General features: G+C 38.6%; 1 protein-coding gene across 7 annotated transcripts in view; it reads right to left on the bottom strand.

Annotated features, from left to right (window-relative positions):
- Nucleotides 1–13,536, bottom strand: part of pcm1 (pericentriolar material 1) — a 173,252-nt gene that overhangs the window by 96,556 nt on the left and 63,160 nt on the right. For all 7 annotated transcript variants that reach the window (XM_059648029.1, XM_059648026.1, XM_059648031.1 and 4 more), the window contains 6 exons: nt 12,794–13,014; nt 10,832–10,977; nt 5,704–5,833; nt 5,378–5,512; nt 3,388–3,575; nt 618–848 (listed from right to left, as the gene is read on the bottom strand). In XM_059648029.1, coding sequence (XP_059504012.1) covers nt 618–848; nt 3,388–3,575; nt 5,378–5,512; nt 5,704–5,833; nt 10,832–10,977; nt 12,794–13,014 — 1,051 coding nt within the window. The remainder of the gene's footprint in view (nt 1–617; nt 849–3,387; nt 3,576–5,377; nt 5,513–5,703; nt 5,834–10,831; nt 10,978–12,793; nt 13,015–13,536) is intronic.

Raw genomic sequence — 13,536 nt, 5'->3', positions numbered from 1 at the left:
TCTCCAGCATCTGCAGTTCCCATTATCTCTGAAACATCTGTACTGTTTACTTCAGAGTAAGGTGACAAGTTAAGTCTCATAATTAGTACTCTTGAATATAGATTGTCTCAAAACATTTCTTGAAAGTCAATATGGCAACCCTACAGCCTACCTTTTTACAACTTCCCTACTTTGGTATTTGTAGCAAGAAATTAAGTAGCAGATGCCATATTAAAAAACATTTAAGTAACTATAATGAAGAACATTAGTATCTCAAACAGAATTCTAATTCAGAGGACTGGTTAAAGCTACAAACACTGGGTTTTTTTTTTAAAAAAACATAATTGTCAAGGCATTCCACCATACAATCATCCTATAGAAGGCAGCAAAAAATACAAGTGATTATCAATTTGTAAATCCTTTACACACACTATGCAAGCAGTGAGAAAAGGAGTCTCTTGGCCAAACAAGCTTGATGAGATGTGACATCCCTGAAGCTACGGCCTCTAGTTACAGGTTTGAAAAGGAACTCACAGTTGTATCTCTGCTGAGAGGACATTTTCGGTTATGTTGCTTATGCTGAGATAAACTGTTCATTACAACATATATTCTTTAAGTAATTCTGAACGACAGCCCACCTTTTCTTGCTCTCTCTGGAATTGCGTGTTCCTTGACTTCTTTCTTGATTTGGATACAATGTATATGTTTCATGTGAGCTTGTTTCAACTTCTGAGTGGGCAATGGCATCTGATCGCTCATCATTCTCTTCTTCATCACCAGCATCATTATTCTCTTCCTCTTCATCATCATCATCATCCTCCTCATCATCTAATGCACCCTGGGTAGAACCACCCCAAGTCGCCATGGTCCTGCGAGTAAGAATTTTTACATTGACTTAAATTATTATTCCAACCCCAGTGGACTCTTGTAGACAAAAATAAGGGCCTCACAAACACAAAAGTTCAAAAGAAAATTTCTCCCACTGCATTCTGTATCAAAGCTTACATACTTACTGTGCTCCAAAGCATCATTAGTAAAAGTTCCTCAGACTTAACTTTTCCCACAACTCCAGAACCACTAACAATAGATAAATGCCTAGGTTTTCCAACGCTGGGAGTCAATTACAAGACCAACACTGAAGGATGGACAAAAATAAAGTTAGCTTTTCCCCTCTAGTCATAAGAGTTGCAAACAAAATTGTATTATTTGGCTGTAACCCAGTTCTTGGTAAACTTGAGTTCACAGCACAGGAAATTATTCAAGTGAAGTAAAAATAATTTCCGATAAACAATGATCACTACTTTTAGCAATAGTTTAAGTTGGAAATGTGTATTTTCCTCATATCACACATTCTAATCAATTACAATTCCTAGATCATATCAGTGCCAAACAACTTTCCAGCGTAACAGTGATCTATGTTTAGACAGTGGTACTGTCACCTCAAAGTTACAAAATAAATTGGTTCAGATAAACATTATGCAGGAATTAAATACAAGATTTATGTTAACACTCGATTTGTATGAGACATCACCCTGTTGAAATGTCAGTCCAAAGAGAAAGTGGGAAATTCGTATTGTATTCTAGCCAACATTTATATTTCAGATTATTATCTTGGAATCTCCAGCATCTGCAGTTCCCATTATCTCTGATTTATATTTCAGAAACAGGTTTGCTGGTCCTTTGTCAAACTACTGTTTGTGTAATGTTGCAGTGTAAAACTAACAGTTACATTTGTCAACAGTGACAGAAAAAGAAATTCATTTGAAATGACTGAGAGAGTGTTGAGAGGATATGCAAGAAATATATAAAACAAAGAATTTTTCTTTTAGTGGATACGCCAGTTTTTTTCTTTATTACTTACAGGATATAGGCACTGCTGGAAAGTGAGATGGAGACCATTAAATTCCTCACTTGAACCTTACAGATGTTGGTCAGGCTTTGGGGAGTCAGGAGCTCTAGTATTCCTAACCTCTGACCTGCTCTTTACAATACAATTTTATTTGCAACTTTTATGACTAGAAGGGAAAAACTAATTTTATTTTTGTCCATTTTGTGTTTATATGTCTAGTCCAGGGTGACAGTTATTCTTCAAATCCCTACAGTGTAGAAGCAGGCCATTCAGCTCATCAAGTCCACATCGCCCTTCCAAACAGCATCCAACCCAGACCCATCATCTACCCTATCCTTGCATTTCCCATCCGAGACACCATGGGCAGTTTAGCACAGCCTATCCACCTGAACATCTATGGACTGTGGGAGGAAACAGGAGCACCTGGAGGAAATTCATGCAGACACGGGAGAACATGCAAACCACACACACACACACACACACACACACACACACAGTCGCCCAAGGGTGGAATTGAACCTGGGCCCCTGGCACTGTGCGGCAGCAGTGCTAACCATTGAGCCACCATGCCACCGGGGTAAGGCTGTCTCCTTTTGGAGATGGTTATTAATAATCATTTGTAAGGCAACTGTTGACCAGGTCTTGCTATATTTGGATATGACTCATTCAGAATCTAAGGGGCCGCAAATAGTGCTGAACATTGTGCAGTCATCAGTAAACATCTCTATTTCCGATCTTATGATAAAGAGAAGGTCATTTGTGATGTAGCTGAAGATGGTTGGACCCAGGGCAGTCTACAACCACAATCATCGTTCTACCTGCCAGCAGACAGCTTTCACCCAATTCTCAATTACTCCCAATTGCTCTTTAATACCACAGTTGGTCAAGTGCAGCCTTGATGTCAAACGCAGTCACACTCACCTCACCTGGAATCCCACTTTTTTTTTCTTGTTGAAACCAAGGTTGGAACGAGATCAGGAGTCCAGTAGCCTGACAGAACCCAAACCGTGTGTCAGTCAACAGGTTACTGCTGAGCAGGTGATGTGTTATAGACCTAACGAAGACACTTTCCATCACTTTATTGATGATGGTAAGTAGCCTGTTGGGATGGTAGTTAGCCAGGTCATATTCAACAGAGTCAACTGTCAGCAGGAGAGAGAGAACCCTCTTCAATGACCTGGCTCAGCTTTAGTTAACATGAAGTACCTGTTGTGGAGAAAACGTCATAAAATGGAAAATAGCCCAATAAGCACTATGGACAACTTGAAGAGGACAAGAAAAACTTTTTTTTTTTCAGAAGTTTGGAATAAATGATGGTAGGTAAAATGGCAGTCAATACAATTAGCTCACAAAAATCAAACCATTTACCCACTTCAACTGAGAAGAACAACCTGAAAATTATTTGGTGCTTAGCACACTATAGGCCACTTGATTATTCACAGCTGAGCAATTCTTTGAAGTTGACAACTATCAAGTTCCAATCAACCTGCCTATTCCAGGTCAAGTGCAGATAATACAAAGCTTAATTGAGCAAATTTGCTTATATACTCTGTTCTGACCTTTCAGTTCTGCTGAGCTGCTGCGTATCCTGTGTCTCTGTCCCTTCACTTTTAACCGATGCAGCAACAGAGTTGTTTTCAGTCAGTGATTTTTGCCGCTGATGCTCAGCCATTAACGCTTCGAGTTGTTTTCTTCTTTGACGCAATTCTTCACGGAGAATTTGGTGTCTGCGCATCTCAGACCACAGCTAATTATCATTGAAAAAGACAAAGACAATCACTTAACACAGCAATTCAATAATCAATTTACAAGTTCAGAACATGTTTAGAAAATGGTAGCGCGGGGCTGCTTTAAACCACTGCTGTCCATATTAGAAACTGAGTGGCTCATTAGATCAATTTAGAGGGTAGCTGTTATGGAACCACAGTCACTTAGGCAAAGGGGAAGATTTCTTTCCCTAGAAGACGTGAGTGCACCAGCCGACTGTAATGACAATTCAGGATTTGCATCATGAACATTTTTGAGATAATTTCTTGTTCCAGATTTTTGTTAATTAAGTTAATTGGAATTCTTCCAACTGCTGTAGTAGAAATTGAAGTCCTGTCTCTGAAATCATAGTCCAGTAGCATTACCACTATACTATCAATATTACACAGAACTCCAATCAGTTAAGATCCAGTCATATTGAACTCAAAACATTAACTGTTTCTCTCTCCACAGATGCCACCAGATCCACCAAGTTTCTCCTGCATTTTCTGCTTTAATTTAGTCAGTATCAACTATCTGGTTTCCCATTCAAACAATATCAAATTAGAGTTGCCACAAATCTCTTCCAGTGCCCTCCTTCCACTCTAGAGCCTAACTACTCAATTATCTTTCCACAGCCAAACAGTTCAATGTCAGCAACCTACAGCTTCTTCAGAAATGATCCAGTTCCTTTTCAAAGTGCCATCACTCACATCTGAAAATGTCAACCCTGACCACTACAGTGTTACAAGCTATTACCTCATCTTGAACTTATCATAGTCTTTAACGTGACTAACATTGCTGCACTGTTTGATACCACGTGAACCAGCAGTCTCCTTAATACAAGTGGAAAAATAGGAATCTGTAAAGTTTAACATTTCCATGAAACTATAAACATTACACAGTGTGAAGCCTGATGACCCTATTCAACATCTAGTGGTGTTCTCAGCTGCACAAATTGTCCATCAACATTACGTAAGGGTATAATTTAATTGGATTTTAAAAAAGGTAACGACTTGTCCCCACATTACACTACAAGCAAAATCCTCACTAAGACCATCATTACTATGGTCAACTCCATCACACTGATTATTTGCTCCTCAAAAATGAATGTATATAAACTATGACAGCAATGTGCTTTTATATTGTGTCTTTAACACAGTGGAGTGTCTCAAGGCTCTTGATGGGCGCATCATAATATTTGGCACCAAACCACATCAGGAGCTAACTTGATTGATCAAAGTTCATCTTATTGATGAGCTAAGAGACAACTATGCAGGTTTGCGCCTAATATCCTTCAAGTCCAGGGACAGGACCGGGGAGGTCTTAAATAATGCTTCACTATGCCCCACATAGCAATCCTCACTAGCTCTTTGGGTCCCTGCCTCTTCATACAAACAAATTAAAGTTTTTATTCTTGTCTTTCACACTCAATGGTTTCATTCCCGTAATCATCTGCCATCTTCTCAAATTGACTAGTTAGAACAGATTGTTGTATTGAAGCACTGGTGTATAGTGTGTCCCCTACCATCTTCACTCGGTTCTTATTGTTGTGCCAAAACTATGAGAATTTGTTCCCTAAATACTGTTGCCTGATGTCCTTGCTCTTAATGACTTGGAAATGTCTTCAAAAACAACTTATCTTTCACGGCTATTTGAATTCTCACCCTTTTCCAAGTATGCCGCGGGAATAACCTTGATATATTTTATAAAAAGAATAAAAAAGCACATTTATGTTAAATTATTTCTTTTCGAACAAATTAATTAGCTGCATGGAGAAATATATCAACAATTGCTCTTTACCTCACTATCAGGGGGTGGAGCTGCAACTGGGTCAGGTAAAGTTTTTGCGGTTGCACTTTGACCAGTGATCGCTGGTGTAGATGTAACAATGGGAACTTTTATTTTTGTCAGGTTTCCTGCACTAGATGTTGACAACTGCAAGTGAAAAAAGTCTGCATGTGATATACAACACCAGTTAGCCAAATCTGCAGCAAAAACAAACTGTTGATAAGTATCACTTAAAATACGTAAACATTAACAAAACATGAAAACATTGTATCCGATAAAGGTAGAGATTTGTGCCTGTTCCAAATTTTACTTAAAAAAGGTATCAAACTTAAATCTACCTGCAAATCAGGGCATGATCTCTGCAAATGTCTAATCTTCTCTTGAATTTCCATCAATCTTTTTCTTTCTTCTTGTAACTGCTTCAACTCTTGCTGTTGTTGCTGAAGTTTTGCCTCATAAAACTTTTCTCTATTGCAGGAACCCACATTAGAAAAAAAACTCAATCAATATCACCTTTTATAGCTACCATAAGTAAAACCATGATCATATATCCCAAAGCTAAATGCAGAAATTGTCCAAAACAAACTTAAATTACAGCACAGAAATCACGCCAGATCAAATATGGCTCTGAACAAAGACTGACTGCAAGCACAAATTCGGATATTAAAGGCGTTGTTGGCGAAGCACTGACTTTATTATTCATAATGGCATCTTTCCGGAAGTTTTAAAACAAGACTGATGGGAAATTAAATATGCTTGTTAATAGGTTATTTTACTTCAATATTACGGGAGAACTCAAAGACAGGCATATAAGACTAAAATTCAGGAGATATTCGGTAGCAACAAACCCTTTAATGTTGTTTCTCAGGTGCAGAACACATATACGAGCATTCAAAATAGGAGAAGACCATTCAGTGCTTTAAGTCTGCTTTGCCATTCAAGAAGATCATGGCAAATCTGTTCATGTTTGGAATTCCACATTCAAACTACCCTCTGATGCATGTCAACTCCCTGGCCTAACAAGAATTTATTCACTCTGTCTGGAAAATAATCAATGATTCCACCTCCCCCACCTCAATCAGAGTTGCAAAGTCAAAAAACCACAAAAAAACACTTGTCTTCACATCTCTGTCCCAAAATGACAATCACTAATTTCTGAACATTGAAGATTATTCAGGATTTACACACCACCTACAATTCTAAACTCCAAGGAAACATGGACAGCCCGCACACCATATCCTCAAAAGAGAACCTACACATTCCAGGTATCAATCTAATAAGCCTCCTTTGAACTGCCTCCAATGTGTTTACATTTTTCCTTAAGTAAAGAGATCAAAATTTCACACAGCGTTCTACACATGGTCTCACCAATTCCATGTATAACCGAAGCTCACCAACCTTGCTTGGATGTCCAATCCCTTTCATAATAAAAGGATAGCATCCCATGGGCCTTCCTGTTTACATGCTGAACCCGGTGGTAACTTTTTATGATTCATGCACCAGAACACCTAAATCCCTCTGTACCTCAGAACTGCGCAATCATTCTCTACTTAAATAATACTCTGCTGTTCCATTTTTCCTGCCTAAATGAACAACTTAATATTTGCCAACATGATATTCCATCTGCTCATTTTTTGTCCACTTATAGGATTAGTAGGGAGGTTAACATTTCATTATTCTTTTAGCTTAGATAGACTTTAGCTTTAAATTGAGGGGTGATAGATATAGGACAGATGTCAGAGGTGAGTTCTTTACTCAGAGTAGTAAGGGCATGGAATGCCCTGCCTGCAACACAGCAGTAGACTCACCAACTTTAAAGGGCATTTAAATGGTCATTGGATAAACATATGGATGATAATGGAATAGTGTAGTTAGATGGGCTTCAGATTGGTTTCACAGGTCAGCGCAACATCGAGGGCCGAAGGGCCTGTACTGCGCTGTAATGTTCTAAGTTCTACATTCATAAAATAAATTCATTGATTTCATTCTGCTAAACTGCAACAGATGCACATTTTAGTACCTTTAATATGAAGTTACTCTATTTAGCCTTAATTGATAAAGAAACATACCAGGGAAACAAAAGAAGATACCACACTATCACATAATCACAACAGTCTTAAGACATAGGATGCCACCATTTGGCCCATAGTGCCTGCATTGTCTTTTCAAATGAGCATCATTATTGAGTGCCAATCTCCTGCTTTTTCCCCACACCCTTGCACATTTTTTTATCCAAATAATTGTCCAATGCCCTCTTGAATGCCTCAATGAAACCAACCTCTCTCTATCACACTTCCAGGTACAGCATTCCATAGCCTCACCACTCACAGAGTGAAAAATCTTTCCTCATATCAATCTTCCTTCTTTTGCAAGCCAGTTTAAAATATGCCCCACTCATTCTTGTTCCTTTTATAAATGAGAACAATTTCTTCTTATCAATTATATCCAGCCTGCTCATGATTTTGCAAATCAAATCTCCTCCTGAACCTCCTCTTCTCCAAGAAGAACGGCCCTAACCTCTTCAATCTATCCTCATTGTTGTTCTCATGCTTCCAATCATTCTTGTAAATCCCTTCTGCATGTCCTCCAATGCATAAACATTCTCCCTGTAATCTGTCAAACTGAGCATTATACTCCAACTGAGGTCCAACAAGTATCTTACACAAGTTCATCAGCACCTCTTCGCTCTTGTACTCTGTGCCCCTTTTTAATAAAGCTAAGGATACGGTATGCTTTACTTATTACCCTCTCCACCTGTCCAGTCACCTCGAATGATTTTGCACATATACACTCGTTCCTTTTACTCTTCACCTTCTTTTAGAATTGTACCAACTATTTTGTGTCATCTTTCAAATGTTCTTCACACCATAGTCAATCACCTCACACATTTCTGCATTGAATCTCATCTACACCCATTTAGCAACCACAACTTGTCTATGTTCTTTTGGACTTCTACACTGTCTTCAGTTCACAATTCTTCCAATTTAGTGCTAGCTGCAAACGTTAAAACTGTTCTCTGCACAACCAAATCTAGATTAATTTACAGCATGCAATGCAAGGAACCCAATACCAATCCCTGGGGAACTGCTCTACAAACCTTCCTCTAGCCTGAAAATACTAATTGACTATTACTCTGTTTTCTATCCCTCAACTAATTTTGAAACCATTTCTGCTGGCCCCTTTAACTTCACTGTCAATAACTTTACTCACTCATGTTTAAGGTTACAGGTCAAATGCCTGATGGCCCTGTTTAGTTTATTTCCATTTAACAGATCCGGAGAGTGAGGACTCAAAACCTTCAAAGCTGAAGTGGCCAATTTGTCTCCTAGCTTGTTAAATCTTCATCAGAAAATGAGGAATGTGTTAAGGAATGAAAAAAAATGACATCACTTTGTTTTAATTCATAAGTTGCTGGAAAAGCTCAGCAGGTCTGGCAGCATCTGTGAAGAAAAAAATCAGAATTAACATTTTGGGTCCAGTAGCCCTTCCTCAGTTCGTTTGGTTTTTGTTTTATTTCAGTGTCTTAAAAGAGAAGCAATTAGATTTGGTTAAATGCAATTTTCTGTGCTTGAGTTAATTTCAGTGTCAGGGGGTATATTTAAGCTAGTAATTGTATAATGCTTCTGGATTTTACTACTCAAGGCTCAATGTTTATCTCATGCTTGATACACTGTTTCATTTAATTAATATCTATTTTTGCACTGTTTTATCTGTATTTTGGCATCTTCTGTATTGGTTACACAGAACTTTGAAGTTTTTTTTTCGTTATATCCTTTCCCTTAAAAACCTCATTCAGTGCACCCACAGATAGAAAAACATCACTGAGCAGGTGGCCTCTAATACAAGCATTCACTTAATGAGTTTGATTTAATGAGGACTTAAACCAATTAAGTCATAACTGAGACAATGGGCTCACTGATACAATCGTAAGAACCTGACAGCATAAATCTCCCTATCTTGAGTAAATGGGCAAAGACGCCATCATACTGTATGTTAATACAACGACATAAGTAGTAACAATAACAAACCACAACGAAGAGAATGTGCCCATAGATAATTTACACCTGAAGGAGCCAGACACAAAACATTGGGAGGTGAAATCAGTCAAAGTCCATTGCCCTGAGAAGCCAATTAGAAACTGATCACGCATCTCTTACAACAATGGTAATGAGCCCACCTCACCGATGCCAATCACTATGTCATTACCCAATTGATCATATTCTGGGTTGTGGAAATGACTCATAAAGGTCCTTTTTAAATTATTGCAGAGATCAACCAAGTGACATTTTCCTGCTCAAAGATTTCTAGAATCTGCATTATTTTAATTTTAATGCTTCTTCTACCCTTTGCAGATCAGGATTTTTGATTAGTTAAACAATTATGACCCAGGAGTAGGCTATTAAGTTCATGAATTCAGTGCCAGCTTTGCAACAGTAACTGAGCCAGCACCAGCTTTCCATGCCTTCTTTGTTGCACTGCAAACTTTCTCTTGAAATCTTACCCAATTCTTTTTAAAAAGCTCCAATTGTGTCTGCTGCCACTACACTTTCAGGGTACACATTCTTGATCCACATCAATCTTGTTTCTTAGTCCCTCTTTATACTGAATCATTCTTCGAAATCTCTTTTCAACCTTCCCTTCTCCAAGGTCTTCCAGCTAAGGCAGAACTGAAGGAATTTCTTCTCAAACTGTTAATCTTTGCAAGTCACCACTCAGCTGAAGTTAAAATCATTGAATTATTTAAGACAGAGTTAAGAGTTTTTTGATCCTCAAAGCAGTCAATGGATTTGCGGCAAGCAGAAAAGGGAAATTAAGGTCACAATCAGATCTGTTATTATTTTAATGAATGACACAGCAAGCTCAAGAAGTCAAATAGCCAACTCCTGCTCTTATTTCTTATATGATTGTGCCAGTAGGAAACAACTGTCACTGTTATATCTTGTTTGTAATCAATGGAAACAGACTCAACATCTTGACTGAGATAACAAAGTGTGAAGCTGGATGAACACAGCAGGTCAAACAGCATCTCAAGAGCATAAAAGCTGACGTTTCAGGCCAGTCAACATCTTGACTGAGCTATTTTCACTGGCCAGTACATCTCACTGTTAGCGTATGCAATTTGTAATTTTTTTTGATAGTACTAACAAACGGAGACATCGCCAGGACATCCAAAAACACACTTTATTCATCTAATAATATTGAGATCTTCAAAGTTAATTTGAGCTACAAAGTCAGAATTTAATGCATTAAAAAAAACAAACAGGACACTGACAGTTCAGCAAACGCTTGAGGTCTACACTAACTAAACAGACAAAATGCTGACTTCAAACTCACAAAAATCAAATCTTCTAATTCAAAGGTCAAGGTTGCAACCAATGAGCCAATTTAGAACAATGACAGTGACTAAAAGTTTTGCCATTACTTCGAGTACAAAGACTGTTCTACTCGAATGAAAAAAAAAATGACCTTTTTTCTTCATCCAGTGACACTTCTTTTGAACTTCTTGGTGCATTTGTTCTGGTATTGTTTGGTTGCTGCCTGTGCTGATCCTCCTCAATTAATGAGAAGTCAGGCAAGTTAGAAATATCAATATTAGTTGCATCTGGGACTTCCTGCAAATGAGAACAATTGGTTATATCATGCTCTGGACAAATTTACTTCAACTCCTTTCAAGAAGCAACTGTGGCAATTAAAAAGGAAATTACGTGTTCATTCCGAGACTTCTGGCAAAACAGATGTTGCATTATTCCATGTACTGGAAATATGTACATTGAATTACCCATGAATTTTGTTTTCAGGTAAATGATACATTTAATTACTACCACCAGGTTGGGAGGGGTCAGGTGAAGTGCTGTTGGAGAGACCTATGTTGAACCGGAGGAGGCCCTCATTTCAATATCCAAATAGGGATTGTAGTAGGTTTTTAATCCTCTAAACCTTAAGCTTAATGAGTCAGAACCCTGATTTCTGACATAGGGGGTCTTTCTTCATAGAGTTCCACTTTCAAGGGAATTGCCAATTTGAATTTTCAATTCCTCAGGCGCTTCCCCCCAGGTCAGTTGCATTTCAATTTCCACATGATCCTGTTTGCAACTTCAATCTATGCTGCAGAAACAGCATTCTGGCCATTCACAATATCTGGGTCATTATATTTAATTGTGGTCAATGTAAGACACTTACATCACACCATGTTAGTCTCGGTCTATAGCTGCACTTCTGCTTGTCAAAGAAGTTGCGTGGAATCTAGCTTCGGTCAGAATAAACTCATGCATAATTTTATGATTTCACTATGGGGCAAATGCTGAAGAAGAACCATGTTACATTTTATGACTTAATTACAACATAAATATAATGCCACTTTTGTAGTTTAATTTTCAAAGTAAATTGTCAGGCCCCTCTTGCAGTGCAGTGCTAGAGCTCCGAGCATTGGACCAGGAGCCCACGTTCAAGTCCCACCAGCTCTAGAGGTGTGTAACAACATCTCTGATCAGGTTGTTTAGAAACATAGGTCAAAGCAAATTATCTGGGCAATAAAAGACAGCTTAAAGGTTTCAAGCCACAGTTATGTCCTAATTTGGCTGAATTTATTAAACGTAAATTGCAACAGTCATTTTCCAAGTGTGCAACTCTACTGCTATGCTATTTTGGAATGAAACTTTGTATATAGTTTTGTATATACTTTTAAAATTTATTGTATGTCCTAAGTGTATCTTTTAATCTTCATAGAATCATAAAATCCCTTCAGTGTGAAAACAGGCACTTCGGCCCTTCAAGTCCACACCGAACCTCAGCACATCCCACCCAGACCCATCCCCCTACGACCCACCTAATATACACCCTCTACCTCCCTGAACGCTACGGGCAATTTAACAGGGTCAATCAACCTAACCTGCACATCTTTAGACTATGGGAGGAAATCGGAGAACCCGGAGGAAATGCACGCAGACACAGGGAGAATGTGCAAACTCCACGCAGACAGTCACCCGAGGCTGGAATCGAACTCGGGTTCCTGGTGCTGTGAGGCAGCAGTGCTAACCACCGTGCCGCCCCAAGAAATCATGAAACAGAAAAGGCAATTAACAGGAAACATCTTGAACTGTACATATCTCAGGATAAGGAACAGGCTATTGAAGACCAGGGTGAAAAGGAATTTCTTCAGAGTGGTATATCTTCAGAAATTTTTAACCCCAGTGAGGGGTGAAAGTTTAATCACAAGCATGTTCAAAACAAATTGAACACTGAGGTATGAAAATAGTGTGGGAAAGTGGTGTTGAGGAGATGCTCAGCCATGATCTAGAACGATGATGCAGGCTCAACAGGCTGAATGGCCTACACTTGTTCTAACTGTGAAGGCAAAAATACACATTTGCACATATTTAGCATTCAATACCATATGTAATCATGAGCAGCAAAATCTCAAGTTCTTACTTGTACCATGGCGACAAGTTCCTGCAATTGTCTGAGTTTCTGTTTAGCAGCATTTAATCTGTTAATTTTCTGTTGTATTTCAAAATCTTGGTCAGTTTCTTCTACAAAACTACTTCTTCGACTTGATATGGTGCCCTCACTTGCACACTCCCCCTGGACCTCTTGTTTCTGTGTTGTGTCACTATTCCTATCTTCATCCCGTTCATCATTGAAACGGGAACCTGTACAGTAAATGACAAAAAAAACCTACAGCTGTTTTATACCAACACTTTTTTGAACATGAAAGACATTAAATGATGACCCAGATTGGATGCATGAAACAAAATTACACACTGAAGATAAACAAAAAAGAGGGTACAGACATGTTGTTATCCTCAGTTTGAAGTCATCAGAACATTTTCATTCACATTGCAAAATTCCTCAGAACTGAGAAAGGATCACTCTACCCGAAACAGGAACTCTGATTTCCCTCAACAGGTGCTACCAGACCAGCTGAGCTTATCAAGCAATTTCTGATTTTGTTTCTGATTTACAGCATCCATGGTTCTTTTGGTTTTTGCATTTTTATTCAGTGCCCAGCTGGTGTCTCTAAGGGCTATTGAGATTGAGCAGCAAAGTGGAATTGACTGGGCTGCTCTGTACTGAATCAAGCCCAATGGCAATCTTTTTGTACTATTAACAGCTCTGATTCTATGGCCAGAGCAGCTGTGGAGGAATTGTTGATCTAATGGAACAAAGCATGC

Source organism: Stegostoma tigrinum, chromosome 1 (genome assembly GCF_030684315.1).
Source record: "Stegostoma tigrinum isolate sSteTig4 chromosome 1, sSteTig4.hap1, whole genome shotgun sequence".
Classification (NCBI taxonomy): Eukaryota; Metazoa; Chordata; class Chondrichthyes; order Orectolobiformes; family Stegostomatidae; genus Stegostoma; species Stegostoma tigrinum.
Note: the sequence above shows the minus strand (reverse complement) of the source record. Positions and strands in the feature narration are given on the sequence as shown.